Genomic DNA, 17,464 nt, shown 5'->3' with positions numbered 1-17,464 from the left:
AGGCTTTCACTGGGTTGTTGTGAGTTTTCTGGGCTGTCTGGCCTATGTTCCAGAAGCACTCTCTCCTGACGTTTCGCCTGCATCTATGGCAGGCATCTTCAGAGGTTGTGGCGTCTGTTTGAAACTAAGAAAAATGGGATTTATAGATCTAAGGCAAGTGGGGTTTATAGGCCTTGATCAGCACTGAATGGCCTTGCAGCTTCATAGTCTGGCTGCTTGCTGCCTGAAGGAATCCTTTATTGGGAGGTGTTAGCTGACCCTGATTGATTCTTGTCTGGAATTCCTGTCAGGGGACCCCAAGTTTGCCCATGTCTGTTTGAGGCAAGTATGAATGCTGCAATTGGCCACCTTGATCAGCACTGAATGGCCTTGCAGCTTCAAAGTCTGGCTGCTTACTCCCAATCCTTTGTTGGGAGGTGTTGGCTGGCTCAGATTGATTCTTGTCAGGGCCCCCCAAGCGCCGTAAGATCTACATAGATACTCACAGGAACACCTCAGCAAGTGAGAGTCCAAAAGTGGCAGGCTCAAACCCTCAATCAATGGCTGATACCCAATGAGAGACTCCCCCCTAGGCACACAGAAGACTGGGCGATTTGGAAGGCGCTGAACAACTGTGCTCTGGCACCACTGGAGAAATTACACTGCTTAGCCAGGTTGCACCACCTGACATCCGCCGGGAAGTAGCAGGCAATAGTGAAAGGACCAAGGCAGAGACATCTCCAGCTCATCCCCTGTTTGGGTATCAGCCAGCATGTCAACAACTTAACTCAAGAAATAGTTTTCTAAGATCTACAGAGACACTCGCTGGAACACCTCAGCAAGCAAGAGTCCAAATGTGGCAGACTCAAACCCAGAACCTCAACCAATGGCTGATACCCAATGAGAGACTCCCCCTGGGCACACAGAAGACTGGGCGACTTGGAAGGCGCTGAACAGACTGCGCTCTGGCACCACGAGATGCAGAACCAACCTCAAGAATTGGGGCCACAAAGTGGAATCCACAACATGCGAGTGCGGAGCAGAACCAACCACTGACCACCTGCTGCAATTCACCCTGAGCCCTGCCACATGCACAAAGGAGGACCTTCTTGCGGCAACACCAGAGGCACTCCAAGGGGTCAGATATTGGTCAAAGGACATTTAATCAACTACCAAACTCACACATTTTGTATTTTGTCTGTTTGTTTGCTTTGTTCTGTTAGAAATGTAATATAATTGACTGGTTGATCTGACACGACAAATAAATTAATCTTCAGAGGTTGTGGGGTCTGTTTGAAACTAAGAAAAATGGGATTTATAGATCTAAGGCAAGTGGGGTTTATAGGCAAGTATGAATGCTGCAATTGGCCACCTTGATCAGCACTGAATGGCCTTGCAGCTTCAAAGCGCCTTCCAAGTCTTCTGTATGCCCAGGGGAGAGTCTCTCATTTGGATTGAGGTTCTGGGTTTGAGCCTGCCACTTTTGGACTCTCGCTTGCTGAGGTGTTCCAGCGAGTGTCTCTGTAGATCTTAGGAAACTATGTCTGGATTTAAGTTGTTGATGTGCTGGCTGATACCCAAACAGGGGGTGAGCTGGAGATGTCTCTGCCTTGGTCCTTTCACTATTGGCTGCTACTTCCCGGCGGATGTCAGGTGGTGCAACCTGGCTAAGCAGTGTAATAATAATAATAATAATAATAATAATAATAATAATAATAATAATAATAGAGTTGGAAGAGACCTCAAAGGCCCTCTAGTGTGACCCCCATTTGCCTTCATAACAAGATGCTGTTTACCTTCATTTTCAACCAGCTGTCACCAACTTCAGAGGAAATAACGAGAAAACTATCCATTATTTCTTGCATATTGCTTTATTTATGCTTTTTCAAATATACAATTGGACATGAAAGAAACAGTAAAAAGTTTTTAAAAAACCCAAACCCAATGACATACAGTGCATAGTATTCGTTGTTCCCATTTTGTAAATGAAAAAGTATCAGCTAGAGCAACAACACAATGCTTTGAAAACAGATGGACATAATAATGTATTGCTTTCCTTGTTTTTGAGCAAGAGTAGATTGCAAACATGGAGGATTCGTGTAACAGAAAGATGGCAAGTGGCAGGAATTATGAAAAATCCAGATTCTCCTTGGCACTAAAGCAGGCATGGGCAAACTTTGGCCCTCCGGGTGTTTTGGACTTCAACTCCCACAATTCCTAACATTCCTGCTCCGAAGCTTTCGCCGAGAACAAAACTTTATTAGCAAAATAGTAAGTGAGTGTCCTGATCTGCAACTTTCTGTTGAATAAATTACCTTACGAACAGAGTGGAAAGGCTTTATTTCTCAAAGCATACAGTGCGGTTATTAACAAAGTTCCAACTGACAGTTTCTTTCCTTCACACCTCCTATCCTTCGCCCTGGCCCCTCCCCTTCATTGCTCCAGTTTCCATGGAAACTGTCAGGTTTTACAATGTATTGTAATGTAATGTAGCTGAGTCATGCACTGCTAATGGGCTTCTATTGGAAATGCTGAGTCATGCATTAACTGTATATAGAACTTCATTTGGGGAATGTGTTCTGGCCTAGTCCAGGTGATTGTGAATGATGCAATCCTGGGTCTGAGTTAAGTCAATGAGTTGGGAACCAATCAGAGATTGCTATGTGTAAATGAATTGTATATAAGGAAGTCATGTACAGTGTATATCTCTCCTTGTGCTGTGATGTTGTTTGTCGAAGGCTTTATGTAATTAAAGAACCTGTCTGCTAAGACAAGATATAACTGTATGCTGTGGTAAGTGTGTAATATCATCTAGACTGGGGAAAAGATAATGGTAAAACTGACAATGGCCGGGCATGTGCTCAAGTGTCTGTAAAAGGTTCCAGAGTGACTGCAGTTTGTGGGAGCAGTTGACTGAAAATACTGTGCAGGAAGAAGCTACTGGAAAGCGCTGAAGTTGTGCAACTGATCTGCTGCTGAATTGTGAAGTTAATCTCAACAGAAACTCCCTTGTTTCAAGTATGCACAGGCCAAGGCATGGTCTACTGTCCTGGTTCCACACAAAATCAGGAAAGAAGGTCATGACAGTGAGATTTTTTTTGTTTTTGTTGTGTCGGGAGCGACTTGCGAAACTGTAAGTCGCTTCTGGTGTGAGATAATTGGTCGTCTGCAAGGACGTTGCCCAGGGGACGCCCGGATGATTTGATGTTTTTATCATCCTTGTGGGAGGCTTCTCTCATGTCCCCGTATGAGGAGCTGGAGCTGATAAAGGGAGCTCATCCGCCTCTCCCCGGATTTGAACCTGCGACCTGTTGGTCTTTAGTCCTCCATGACAATGAGATTGAGCTAAGAGATCTGTCCATGTATTAAGTCCAGGACCCAAAGGTGTACTTTTTGGATGTCGTCGTCGTTGCAACCTAGAGCAGGAAACTGGACCCTAAGACAACAATCCACCACACTTGAATCCTTTTTATTGAGGAAATATGAGTACAAAAATAGAGGAAAATATGCAAGGTAAAATGCCACAGCAAAATCCGCAACAAGAAATGTCCATGAACAAGATCAAAAACCCACAGTAACACTGCTAAATCCTGGAACCTGTTAGCAATCCACTAACCGTACTTGAAGCAGTAGAAAAACTCCTTGGAACAAAACCACTGGAAGCAGGAGAACTGCAAGAGTCTGCACATGAATCTGAAACAATGCCTGGACTGAATGAGCATCCAGGCCAAGCGTTTTTGAAACATAGAAATCTATTTCGCGACGTGCCTGAAGGCCGTGTTTGCATTTCTCAATCTAGCTGACCTCTGTAAACTCTGCGCTTCGCCTCTGCTTTGCCAAATCTGCCCCCGTCTATCCTCGTTAGAGGGACCAGGTATCAGATTATCTGAAGAGCTAAAAGGGAGTGAAAGTTCACTGCTTGGCTCTGAATCATTCTCATGGGAATTTGGACTTTCGCTTTTCAAAGCAGCAGGATTTTCACTACACAAACCATCATCTTCTACATTGACCTCAGAATAATTGACATCAGGAAATACAATCAGAGAGTCAGGTACAGGTTCACACACAGGCTGAACCCCAACAGTCGTGGTCGAAAGATTTCAAGATTGCCACATAGCGTTTTAGGTAATTTCTCTTTGGTTTCTGAACAGTCCTCCCTATAACCAATACCTTAATCCTCAAGATTGTCCCCATGCCTTCTTAAACAACTCAACGTTCACACTTCCCACATACATTTTCACTACTTTCCAGTCTCGGCTACAGCCTAACTAACTATCCACTTCGCCTTCTCTTTTATTGACTACTTGCTTTTCTATTTCCTCCAACATTCCATGTCTCTCGCGATCCTTCTCAACATATCAATCATTCTTATCCACCTTGATTGCTTGTCTCAATCTCATGCCTTCTAACCATCGCAGTAAGAGTTAGCAAAAAAACAAAGTTTGTGACCAGAAATCTTTGTTAAGTTTTGATCTGGATGATCTTACGGTAGCCTATGACACAGTGCAAAATTGGAAATTGCTGCATAAAGTCGACAATAACATTCGGGATTGTGATTTTCCAAAAACTAACCGCACTGTATGCTTTGAGAATAAAGCCTTTCCACTCTGTTCATAATTTATTCGCCTAGAAAACTTTTTATGTGGAGTTTCAGTGCAGGAAAAGTACATGAAGGAGGCAAAAGAATGGTTTACCCCAAGGCATCGGTATTCTCTGAAAAATGTCATGACTTGAGTAGCGGATAATAGGCCCTGATCAGGGAAATCCCATGTTAAAAACAGATATTACCTTTTAAATACTGTATTTGGTATCATCCCACCCTCCCTTTGTCCCCTAATCCCAAAATATAGATTACTACATATTCCTCTTAATAAAATATTTTTGTATCAAGTTTTCAAGCATAATATAATATATGTAGTCCTTTCTATAGTGCGTTACTTCTTCCAGCGGGCTGTACAGACTTTGTTTCAGTCAGGATTGTATGAGGGTTATCCAGAAAGTAAGGTTACAAGGCACGTAGCTCTCGCAGGGACATTTTCACTGGGGAAAGTTGGTATCACTGCAATGTAGCGGGAAGTCAAAAAAGCAAACGAGCATTGCCAGTCGTCAGTAGCTCATTGACTGGTGTTGTGGTGAAGGTTAGAGAGGAGTGTTCTCATTCCGTTTCCCTCCAAGTGCAAAGTTTGCACTGTACGAGGGTTATCTGGAAAGTAAGATTACAAGGTACGTAGCTCTCCTGGGAATTTTCTCAGTGCTGTCATATGCTAACTAAATGCTAACGGCATGAACGCCGCTGCGATTCATTGTGAAATCATTTCAGTTTATTGAGAGGCAGTGTGCTGGTACACTTTATTTGCTTTGTATTAAGTGTTTGCTTGCAGCCCAAGGTTTGGGATTCTGCAGAAGGGTGGCTTCCTGTTAAAGTTTGCAGTTATAGGGCAGGCCCCCTGTCCATCATCGTTACGTTTGGTTCCGCCCCCTGTTCAGGACAATTGAGAAGGGAAGGGAGGCATTTCCAGTCAGTCTCAGCAAGGAAAGTCAATATACAGGGCGTATACAGACTTCTCCTGTACAAAGGCTTCAACCCGTAAGACAGTCTTAAGAGCAAAAAAGATTCCCAAAGATTCCCAGGGAAACAGACCTAAAGCTCTGCGGAATTTCGGAGGGAAAAACCGCTTTGAATATCTAAGAACTCCAGCTGAAGTGACTACAGGCCTACTGGTAGGTCCACTCGGTGCTTTGAGACGCAGTTCAACCCGGTAGTGGCGCCCACATCAATTAGGTTTAGGTTCACAGTCAGCCTGGGAGAAGTTTGGAAAGGGATTTTCTTTTAGAGTAAAGCAACAGTTAGAAGCCACCAGTTGCATAAAAGCCTGGAAGCATTTGTTTAACCCTTTGAAGACAAAAGAAGTTTCTGTTGATTGTTCACCAATAAAGACTTTGTTATATTTCACAAGCTCTCTAAAGACTGGTTATGGTGAAAATCCTTAAGAATTTCTCTTCGGGCCCCCTGGCTTCCCGCTGGACTAAAGTCGCACGTCCTGTTTTAAAAGCAATTCATTTCAAGCCCAGCGCGCGACAGAACAGGAAGCATGTGACAAAATGGGTACGGAATATATTGTGAGAACATGAAGAAACTTTGCAGAGCCGTCCAAAACAAACGCCGTGGGATGCTGACGGCGGGAGGCTGTTTCCTTCATGACAATGCGTGTCCGCACACGGCTCATGCAACACACGAGTGGTTGACTTGATTTGGTTGGGATGCTTTAAGCCACCCCACTCGCAGTCCTGATCTTGAGCCCAGATGACAAAATGTATTAAACCAAATGATGATTATGTGGAAAAATAATGTATTACCTAGGCTATAATCCATGTAAGTTTTATTAAAATATATTCGTTGTTTGTATTTTTTTAAAAAAAAATCTTGTAACCATACTTTCTGGATATCCCTCCTACATGTAAACTTGAAAGTTCGGCTCTGGAGTAACTCACAATTGTAAACCCTGAGAATATAATATCACCGTAGGAGATTTAAATAACACCCGTGTATTACTAGATGATGTCTCTGTTCCCCTGATGCAATTAATATGTGTCAGGAGTGACTTGAGAAACTGCAAGTTGCTTCTGGTGTGAGAGAATTAGCTGTCTGCAAGGACGTTGCCCAGAGGATGCCCAGATGTTTTGATGTTTTATCATCCTCGGGGGAGCCTTCTCTCATGTCTCCGCATGAGGAGCTGGAGCTGACAGAGGGAGCTCATCCGCGCTCTCCCCGGCTTCGAACCTGCGACCTGTCGGTCTTCAGTCCTGCTGGTGCAGGGGTTTAACCTACTGTGCCACTGGGGGCTCCTAGCAAATGCAGTTGAAAAATGCAAAAGAAAACAAGGAAGTCTCAATGCAGACACAAATTAAAGTCTCTTACAAAGTCCCAAAAGAAACAGTCTTCCATCAGACAACGTGCAATGATCACTAAGTCCTTCGTAGCAGACAGAAAGCAGGTTCAACTGGAGTGAAAACATCAGCATCAGAGTCGTCGTTACCAACGAAAACTGACTGCTCCTGCTTTTGATTTATAGCCCTGAAATCCCCACGCAGGAGGTGCTAGGGTGTCTCCCAATTAGCTCAGTGTTTCTAGCAGCTATTCTAGCTGAGCACAATCTGTGCTCTGTCTCCTTTAGTCTCTCTAGAAATGTGGGCACTTTCAAACCCTCATTGTCTGATTCTTCTTCTCCCTCCAATTCCTGAGCACTTCCCTGCTCTCCTTCCTCTTCCAAAGATGAGGAATCCCTAACACAGAAGAGAAGTCCACAAGACTTACCAACCTCTGAAGACCTAGGTCTACGTCTGAATCCATGCTATTCAGTAGGCCTGCCTGCAGCACCACTCCAGTCTCCTTGGCACACAGGACTCCCCTGACCAACAGAAAACACTAGAAGGATTTGGTGGGCATTGACCTTGAGTTTGGGAGTTGTAGTTCACCTACATCTAGAGAGCACTGTGGACTCAAACAATGATGGATCTGGACCAAACTTGGCACAAGCACTCAATATGGCCAAATATGAACACAGATGGCTTTGGGGGAAATAGACCTTAACATTTGGGAGTTGTAGTCACTGGAATTCACAGTTCACCTACAATCAAAGAGCATTCTGAACCCCACGAACGACAGAATCGGGACAAAGTTCCCACACAGAACCCCCATGACCAAAAGAAATAGCAATCTTCCATCAGACAACGGGCAATGATCACTAAGTCCTTTGCAGCAGACACAAAGCAGGTTCAACTGGAGTGAAAACATCAGCATCAGAGTCGTCGTTGCCAGCGAAAACTGACTGCTCCTGCTTCTGATTTATAGCCCTGAATTCCCCATGCAGGAGGTGCTAGGGTGTCTCCCAATTAGCTCAGCGTTTTTAGCAGCTATCGTAGCTGAGTGCCGTCTGTGCTCTGTCTCTTTTTTTCTCTCTAGAAATGTGGGCACTTTCAAACCCTCATCGTCTGATTCTTCTTCTCCCTCCAATTCCTGAGCACTTCCCTTTTGGCCTGCATCAACAGGAGCATAGTGTCTAGATCCATAGTGTGTAGATCCAAACGTCAGTATCAGGGTCGTTGTTACCAGTGAAAGCTGACTGCTCCTGCTTCTGATTTATAGCCCTGAATTCCCCACGCAGGAGGTGCTAGGGTGTCTCCCAATTAGCTCAGCGTTTCTAGCAGCTATTCTAGCTGAACGCCATCTGTGCCGGCCTTAAATAGAAGGCTATGAAAGGAATTTAAAAAATACACAAGTCTATGTTTCCTCTACTTAAAAAAGTAAACATTGCTTCTCATTAGTTCTGAGATGGAGAAGGATACAGCTGCTTAAGCAAGAGCGGCAAAGCAATAGGAAACCAATTGAGCAAATTTCTAGCTCATGGCAAGATACGTCTGCACCAAGTCGGCCTACCTATACGTAATTTTTCCCCAAAATAAAAATGGCATCACAGTATTTGTGCAAAAATATATACCCGTGCCTACTTTGTAAAGGGAGGATCCGAAGGTCATGGACTTGAGCATCATTCAATTGCATATTATTTAGACTTATTGAATTGTAGTCTTCGAACAGCAAAAATATATTCGCAGTACTGTAATTGGAAAGGAAAATGGCAACAGAAGGATAGACGAACGACGATAGTTTTTTCTCTCTCTCGGCAATAAGCTTGCATTTTAAAACAGTTCATATCCAGTGGGGAAAAAAATATCAAAATATGTTTCACTCGGAGATGATTTACCAGTTGAATAGTATGTTCTGGCCCAGTGTCATAAAGTAAATTTGGCTGCTGCCTCCAGACTGAACAGATGCAAAAAATACCTGGGGAAAAGAGAGCGAATGTGAAATTGTAGCCAATCCTCACACACACACACACACACACACACACACACACCTATCTATATCTATATCTAATGTAATGTTTGTTTGTGGTATTAACAGAACTCAGAAACCACTGGTTGAATTGACACCAAATTTGGACACAAGACACGTAACAGTCCAACGAGTGTCCATCACCCATAAACACACACACACACACACACAAAACCCCAACAGAACAGACTTAAAACCCCCAAATCCACCATATATACATACACACATACACTCATATACATATGCACATGCACACATTCATACACACACACGTATATATGTATATGCACAAACATGCACAAATACACACATACATACCCATACATATATACATATACACATCCACACACATATACATATCCACACACATACGTATATATACACACAAATATGCATATAGACATGTAGACATATAAACACACAAATACACAAATATGCACACACATATATGCACCCCTATATATATATGTATATGTATATAAGCAAACACACATATATACACAAATATATACACAATATGCATATACACATATAAACACACAAATACACAAATATATACACACACATATATATATACACACACATATACACAAATATATACACACATATACACAATATGCATATACACATACAAACACACAAATACACAAATATATATATATACACACACACATATATATACACAAATATATATACACACATATATACACAAATATATATATGTATATGTATATAAGCAAACACACATATATACACAAATATATACGCATATATACACAATATACATATACACATATAAACACACAAATATACACACACAAACATAAATATACACACATATACACAAATATACACACACATATATACACAAATATATACACAAATATATACACACATATACACAATATGCATATACACATATAAATACACAAATACACACACACACATATATATACACACACATATATACACCCCTATATGCATATGTATATGTATATAAGCAAACACACATATATACACTAATATATACACACATATACACAATATGCATATACACATATAAACACACAAATATATACACACATATATACATCTATCTATCTATCTATCTATCTATCTATCTATCTATACACACACACACACACACACACACACACACATATATATATATATATATATATATATATATATGCAAATACACAGATATACACACACACATATATACACACACAAAACACATATACACAGACTGGGCCACAGCAACGTGTGGCAGGGGACCGCTAGTATATATATATAAATGCTCTGTGCATAATGAGTACCTTAAAAACAAAAGAACCAATGAACGAAAGCACACCAAATTTGGCAACAAAACGTCTCACAACACAAGGAGTGACCATCACTCAAAAATTATGGTTTTGTCATTTGGGAGTTGTAGTTGCTGGGATTTATAGTTCCCTGTGCTGGTACGGCTGTACCAGAGTTCCAACTCTATTTGCTTTGTTTTAAATGTTTGCTTGCAGTCCAAGGTTTCAGGGACTTTGCAGAAAGGTGGCTTCCTTTTGGTTGCAGTCATAGGGCAAGTCACCTGTCCATCATTGTTAAGTTTTGGTTCTGCCCATTGCTCAGGGAAATTGGGAAGGGAAGGGAGCCATTTTCAGTTAGTCTCAGCAAGGAAAGCTAGTGTACAGGACGTGTGCAAGCTTCCCCTGTACAAAAGCTTCAACCCTTAAGACTTTCCGGGGGAGAACAGTCTTAAGAGTCTCCAAAGATTTCCAGGGAAACAGCCCTAAAGACCAAAGAACTCCAGCTGGAGAATCTACTAGCCTTACTGGTAGGTCCACTCGGCGTTCGAGACGCAATTCGACCCGGTAGCGGAGCCCACATCAGTAAGGATTAGATTACAGTCAGCTTGAGAGAAGTTAAAAAAGGAGATTTTCCTTTAAAGAAGAAGTTATTGAAGACAGTTGCCTGTCCTTTGTGGGCAAGTTTAGGAAGCCACCAGTTGCATTAAAGCCTGGAATCATTTGTTTAACTTTACTGAAGACAAGAGAAGTTTCTGTTTGATTGTTCATTAATAAAAGACTTTGTTATACTTCACACGCCATCTAAAGACCATTTGTGGTGGAAAACCTCTGAGAACTTCTCCTTGGGTCCCCTGGCTTCCCGCTGGGCAAAGCTTGCATGTCCTGTTATAAAGGAAATTCTTTACAGGCCCAGCGCGCGACAGAATATTCACTTATAATCAAAAAGCATTCTGAACTCCACCAACGATGCAAGTGAACCAAACTTGGCACACAGGACTCCCCTGACCAACAGAAAACACTAGAAGGGTTTGGTGGGCATTTACCTTGGGTTTTGGAGTTGTAGTTCACTACATCCAGAGAGCACTGTGGACTCAAACAGTGATGGATCTGGACCAAACTTGGCACGAATACTCAATTTGCCCAAATATAAACACAGATGGAGTTTGGGGGAAATAGACCTTGACATTTGAGAGTTGTAGTTACTGGGATTTATAGTTCACCTGCAATCAAGGAGCATTCTGAACCCCACCAACGACAGAATTGGGGCAAACTTCCCACACAGAACCCACATGACCAACAGAAAAAACTATCAGTGTCAATTCATGTATGATGTGTGTTTAAATGTAATTTTATGTGATAGGATTGTGATTGTAATAGAATTGTATTGCCAGGATGTAGTTTGACACAGAAGGGTTAAACAGCAGAGTAACAAGCTGTGAGAATGTGACCCTGAGTTCTTGCTCTGTGGAAGATTAGGGAGTGCCAGAGATAAACTTCCTTCCAGCTGCAGTTTGTATTAGTTCCTATCTCTTTCGGTTTGTGTACTTCACGTCTGTCCGCTGATGGTGTATGTTGTCTATTCTGAGCTGCTTAAGTAAAGCTGAAAACCTGCTTTTACCGGAGACTCCAGTCCATTATTCTGAGCTTCTGCGACACTCTGCTACACACCAACAAAAACTGTGTTTTGTGGTGATTTTCGGTGACCCTTCTAACACCCCCCCTGGTGACCCCCCCCCCCCGGGGTCTTGACTTCCCAGGTTGAGAAATGCTGCCTTAAGGCCATCCAGTCTTACTCCATTCACCAGGGCAAGAAAACATCATCAAAGCCCTCCTGACAAAGGGCCATCCAGCCACTCACTCACTCACACACACACACACACACAGATATGTATATGACAGATGCAGTATCAAAGATTTGAAAGGGACCCCTAAAGAAGGACAATTATATGTTGCATGTTGAAGAGTAGGCAGAGGCAGCCCTAGGTAATTTTCAATGGTAAGCAAACATTATTTTGCCCCCCCCCCAACCAATCATTGATACATATTTTCTGTTCGTGGTGGGAGTTCTGTGTGCCATATTTGGTTCAATTCCATCATTGGTGGAGTTCAGAATGCTCTTTGATTGTAGGTGAACTATACATCCCAGTAACTACACTTGCCGCACTTGCTCCCTTGCCTGGCCCGCTTTGGGTCCGGAGGCGTGCCTGAAGACCCCGGCGTGTGCACCAAAAGTTATCTCTTCTCCTGACTTTCTCCTCAGCCATTGGGACCAAGAGAGAGAGAGAGAGAGAGAGGTGGAGATGCCCACCTTTCCTGAAGGAAGGCGCAAAAACAAAGGAGGGAGCGGAGGTGGGAGATACCTCCAGCCGGAGGGGCTCCCTCTCTCTCTCTCTCTCTCTCTCTCTCTCTCTCTTGGTCCCAATGGCTGAAGAGAAAGTCAGGAGAAGAGGCCACTTTTTGGTAGGTGGAGATGCCCACCTTTCCTGAAGGAAGGCGCAAAAACAAAGGAGGGAGCGGAGGTGGGAGATACCTCCAGCCAGAGGGGCTCTCTCTCTCTCTCTCTCTCTCTCTCTCTCTCTCTTGGTCCCAATGGCTGAAGAGAAAGTCAGGAGAAGAGGCGACTTTTCATGCACACGCTGGGGTCTTCAGACACGCCTCCAGACCTGAAGCGGGCCAGGTGCGGCGGCTCCGCCCCTTGGCCCACCCGCAGATTGAGGAGAGGAGAGGAGGCGGGTGGAGCGCCGGGGGATCGGGAAAGGGAGCCGGTCATGGGGAAGGGATCGAACGCAGAGAATGATTGAGCGCCGGCTCTGCTTGCGCACCCGGTGGCCAGATGGAGCAGGAACGAGAGGGGCATGGCGAGGCTCAAGGGCCCGGCCCCTTTGGGAAGAGGATCGCCCGGCAGCGAGGCAAGAAAGCCGAGGCTCCCCCCGGACTGCGAGGGCTGTTGTGAGCTGAGGGGGCGCTCCTCAAGTGGCGGTCGAGGGGCATTTACAGAGGAGCCTCTGCACCCCTGGCAAAAAAAGTGTTCTGCGACCGCTTACTTCGCGTAATGGACGAGCCGCCCCTGAGAGTAGGCAAACCAGACACTCTCCACATCAACACTGACAAAGAAACAACAAGAAATACTGTTTACCCACAAGAAGAAAGAAAGTACATAGATTAGAAACCCACACTTTCACATTACTTTATTTTCCGGATCAACAGACTGGGCCACAGCAACGCCTGGCAGGGGATAGCTAGTGTGTGTGTGTGTGTGTGTATCTGCAAATATAAAATCGAATTCTAATTTTAAGTACTGTATATACTCGAGTATAAGCCTAGTTTTTCTGCCTTTTTTTTAGGCTGAAAAAGTCCCCCTCGGCTTATACTCGAGTCAAAGTTATTTATTATTTTCCTCTGTTATTATTTTTATTACATTTATAATTTTACTCTATTATGATTACATTTATTATTTTACTCTATTATTATTATTATTATTACATTTATTATTTTACTCTATTATTATTGTTATTACATTTATTATTTTACTCTATTATTATATTTATTATTTTACTCTATTTATTATTGTTATTACCTTTATTATTTTACAATATTATTACGGGTATTATTACATTTCCATTATTTTACATTATTATTATTATTATTATTATTACATTTAATATTTTACTCTATTATTAAATTTTTTATTTTACTCTATTTATTATTGTTATTACATTTATTATTTTACTCTATTATTATATTTATTATTTTACTCTATTTATTATTGTTATTACATTTATTATTTTACTCTATTATTATATTTATTATTTTACTCTATTTATTATTGTTATTACCTTTATTATTTTACAATATTATTACGGGTATTATTACATTTCCATTATTTTACATTATTATTATTATTATTATTATTATTATTACATTTATTATTTTACTCTATTATTATTGGAAGGATACGTAAGCACATTTACATTGAAGAAGGTTAGAATAATGGTTTAATCAGAGTTGGGCAGTCTTATCTTACATTATAGTTTTATGTAAATATTTAAACTACGGATGCCTCAATTAATGTAATTTGATTGGTATCTATTTTTATTTTGAAATTTAGCGATAGATGCTGCATTTCCCATCCTCGGCTTATACTCGAGTCAATACTTTTCCCCAATTTTTTGAGATAAAATTAGGTGCCTCGGCTTATATTCGGGTTGGCTTATACTCGAGTATATACGGTAGTTTTTTAAATTCTGATTTTAAATTACGGAAAGAAAGTACTGAATGCTCTGGCAAGAGATTGCAATTTGCTCAGTTCCTTCCAACTAAGAAGGAGACAAATAGAAGATCTCTCTCAACCAGCTTCGAGAAGCAGAGCAAGATACATCCTGTACAGGAGTTGATTATAAATTGTATGATTTTAACTGTATTTGTGTTTAGATTGGCTGCAGTAATGCTGGAGCGGCCTATGTCAGAGGAGTCCTCCATGTGCGTTGCCATGGAGACCGATGCAGGAGAGAGGGAAGTGGGAGGAGCTTCGAGGGGAGAGTTTGAAAAAACGACAGTTAAAAGTCAGTTAGGGTTTAGGTTTAGAGGAGTGAGCAGTCAGGAGTTAGGTTCAGAGGAGTCAGGAGTTAGGAGTTGGGAGAGAAGGAAAGGAAAGATGGCGGAGTGACTTGTGAAGCAAAACTTTGAGGCTTTGAAAAGCTGGGTTTGGCTATTGGAAGTTTCTCAGGCTAGTGCAGCCGAATGATGAAACATAGCTGGTATTCTTTAGTCAAAGGAGAGGCTAAAGAATAGGTTACTTAGTATTTGATCCAGGGAGGATCAACTAAGGGAAACATCCCTATACGGAAACTTTGTCTGAAACAAGTGCTCTGCGTCAGAAAGATACTGTGTTACTTGAAAGAATGAACTGTTAAAGTTACAAGTATTATTCCAAGTGCAACAAGAAAAGGTTACGTCTTGCAACCACACACTGTGTACTTAATAAAATTGTTAACTTTTATTTGAAGATTGCCTCAGCTCCGTCTATTCTGTGTCCAAAGTGCCATTTCTCACAATATTACAACTTACCTTACGTGGTGGCAGAAACGCAGGGAAAAGTAACCAAATAAATCTACATTTCTCTCCAGTCATGCTACAGTATATACAGTGTAATTACTACTAAGGTATTACTTTCTTATTAAAGGAGGAGGTGCAATTGAACAGCCTCCCTTCCAACTTGATGGTAAATTTGGTTCCTAATCGGCAACCTCCATTGCAAATCGGCTAGTTCTTTTTAAACTTGGGAACTGGAGTAAAATCTCCTGAATACTGGTTCCTTTCAAATTGGTGGCAACAATAAATCATCCCTCAGCTTTCCTGCTTCTTTTCAATCCCTTCCAATCTTCTCACATTAATAGGAAAACACAGCCGGGTGAGTTTTCTGGGTTCATAAGTAGAGTGTGAAAATGTCACACAAGGACCTGCCGCACGGGGAAAATGCATCCACTCATCCTGCTTAACAGCCACTTCTTCTGGCAGCGAATTTTGGAACTATCTAAAAGCACTTCTCGCCACTTTAAACCAACTGCATACTAATTTACTACATTTCTATCATGCTTGCGAGCTGAAACTCTGCGGGCAGACCTAGAAATAAAGGCTAAAGCTAATGCTATGGAGCAATCTATATAAATTAAAATGTAATGTTCGTTTGTGGGATTAACAGAACTCAAAAATCACTGGATGTATTGACACCAAATTTGGACACAAGACACCTAACAACCCAATGTATGTCCTTCACTCAAAAAAAATGGATTTTGTCATTTTGTAGTTGTAGTTGCTGGGATTTATAGTTCACCTACAATCTAAGAGCATTCTGAACCCCACCAATGATGGAATTGAACCAAACTTGGCACACAGGACTCCCCTGACCAACAGAAAACACTAGAAGTGTTTGGTGGGCATTGACCTTGAGTTTGGGAGTTGTAGTTCACCTACATCCAGAGATCGCTGTGGACTCAAACAATGATGGATCTGGACCAAACTGTACACGAATACTCAATATGCCCAAATGTGAACACTGGTAGAGTTTGGGGAAAATAGAATCTTGACATTTGGGAGTTGTAGTTGCTGGGATTTATAGTTCACCTATCATCAAAGAGCATTCTGAACCCCACCAATGAAGGAATTGAACCAAACTTGGTACACAGAACTCCCATAACCAACAGGAAGTACTGGAAGGGTTTGGGGGGCATTGACCTTGAGTTTGGGAGTTGTAGTTCACCTACATCCAGAGAGCACTGTGGACTCAAACAATGATGGATCTGGACCAAACTGTACACGAATTCTCAATATGTCCAAATGTGAACACTGGTAGAGTTTGGGGAAAGTAGAATCTTGACATTTGGGAGTTGTAGTTGCTGGGATTTATAGTTCACCTATCATCGAAGAGCATTCTGAACCCCACCAATGAAGGAATTGAACCAAACTTGGTACACAGAACTCCCATAACCAACAGGAAGTACTGGAAGGGTTTGGTGGGCATTGACCTTGAGTTTGGGAGTTGTAGTTCACCTACATCCAGAGATCGCTGTGGACTCCAACAATGATGGATCTGGACCAAACTGTACACGAATACTCAATATGTCCAAATGTGAACACTGGTAGAGTTTGGGGAAAATAGAATCTTGACATTTGGGAGTTGTAGTTGCTGGGATTTATAGTTCACCTATCATCAAAGAGCATTCTGAACCCCACCAATGAAGGAATTGAACCAAACTTGGTACACAGAACTCCCATAACCAACAGGAAGTACTGGAAGGGTTTGGTGGGCATTGACCTTGAGTTTGGGAGTTGTAGTTTAACCCAATGTATGTCCTTCACTCAAAAAAACCCTGAAAAACACAGCAGAAGGGACTTAAAAAGCCCTCAAAAGCTAAATGATGAAAAGCTAAGTGACAATACACAAAAAAGGGAAGAAAGAGGGAGGGAAGGGGAGAAAAGAAAGCATGGAAGCAAAGAGAGAAGGAAGGAAGGAAAGAGGTAGAGAAGGAAGGAGAGAAAGAGGGAGGGAAAGAAAAAGGGAAGGAAGGAAAGTTAGAAGAGGAAGGAAGGAGAGAAGGAAAGAAAAAAGGGAAAGGAGGAAGGAAAGGGAGAAGGAAGCATGGAGGCAAAGAGAGAAGGAAGGAAGGAAAGAGGTAGAGAAGGAAGGAAGGAGGGAAAGAGGGAGGGAAAGAAAAAGGGGGAAGGAAGGAAAGTTAGAGAAGGAAGGAAGGAGAGAAGGAAAGAAAAAAGGGAAAGGAGGAAGGAAAGG

The 17,464-nt window shown here is 42.0% G+C and overlaps 1 protein-coding gene across 1 annotated transcript in view; it reads right to left on the bottom strand.

Annotated features, from left to right (window-relative positions):
• Positions 1-1,830: 1,830 nt before the first annotated feature.
• NRK (Nik related kinase) overlaps positions 1,831-17,464 on the bottom strand; it is a 197,083-nt gene continuing 181,449 nt past the window's right edge. The window contains exon 31 of the mRNA XM_067471688.1: positions 1,831-8,821. Within this exon, the coding sequence (XP_067327789.1) occupies positions 8,738-8,821 (84 nt within the window). The 3' untranslated portion in view covers positions 1,831-8,737. The remainder of the gene's footprint in view (positions 8,822-17,464) is intronic.

Source organism: Anolis sagrei, chromosome 10 (genome assembly GCF_037176765.1).
Source record: "Anolis sagrei isolate rAnoSag1 chromosome 10, rAnoSag1.mat, whole genome shotgun sequence".
Taxonomy (NCBI): Eukaryota; Metazoa; Chordata; class Lepidosauria; order Squamata; family Dactyloidae; genus Anolis; species Anolis sagrei.
The sequence above is the reverse complement of the archived record's forward strand: the minus strand, read 5'-3'. Positions and strand labels throughout refer to the sequence as shown.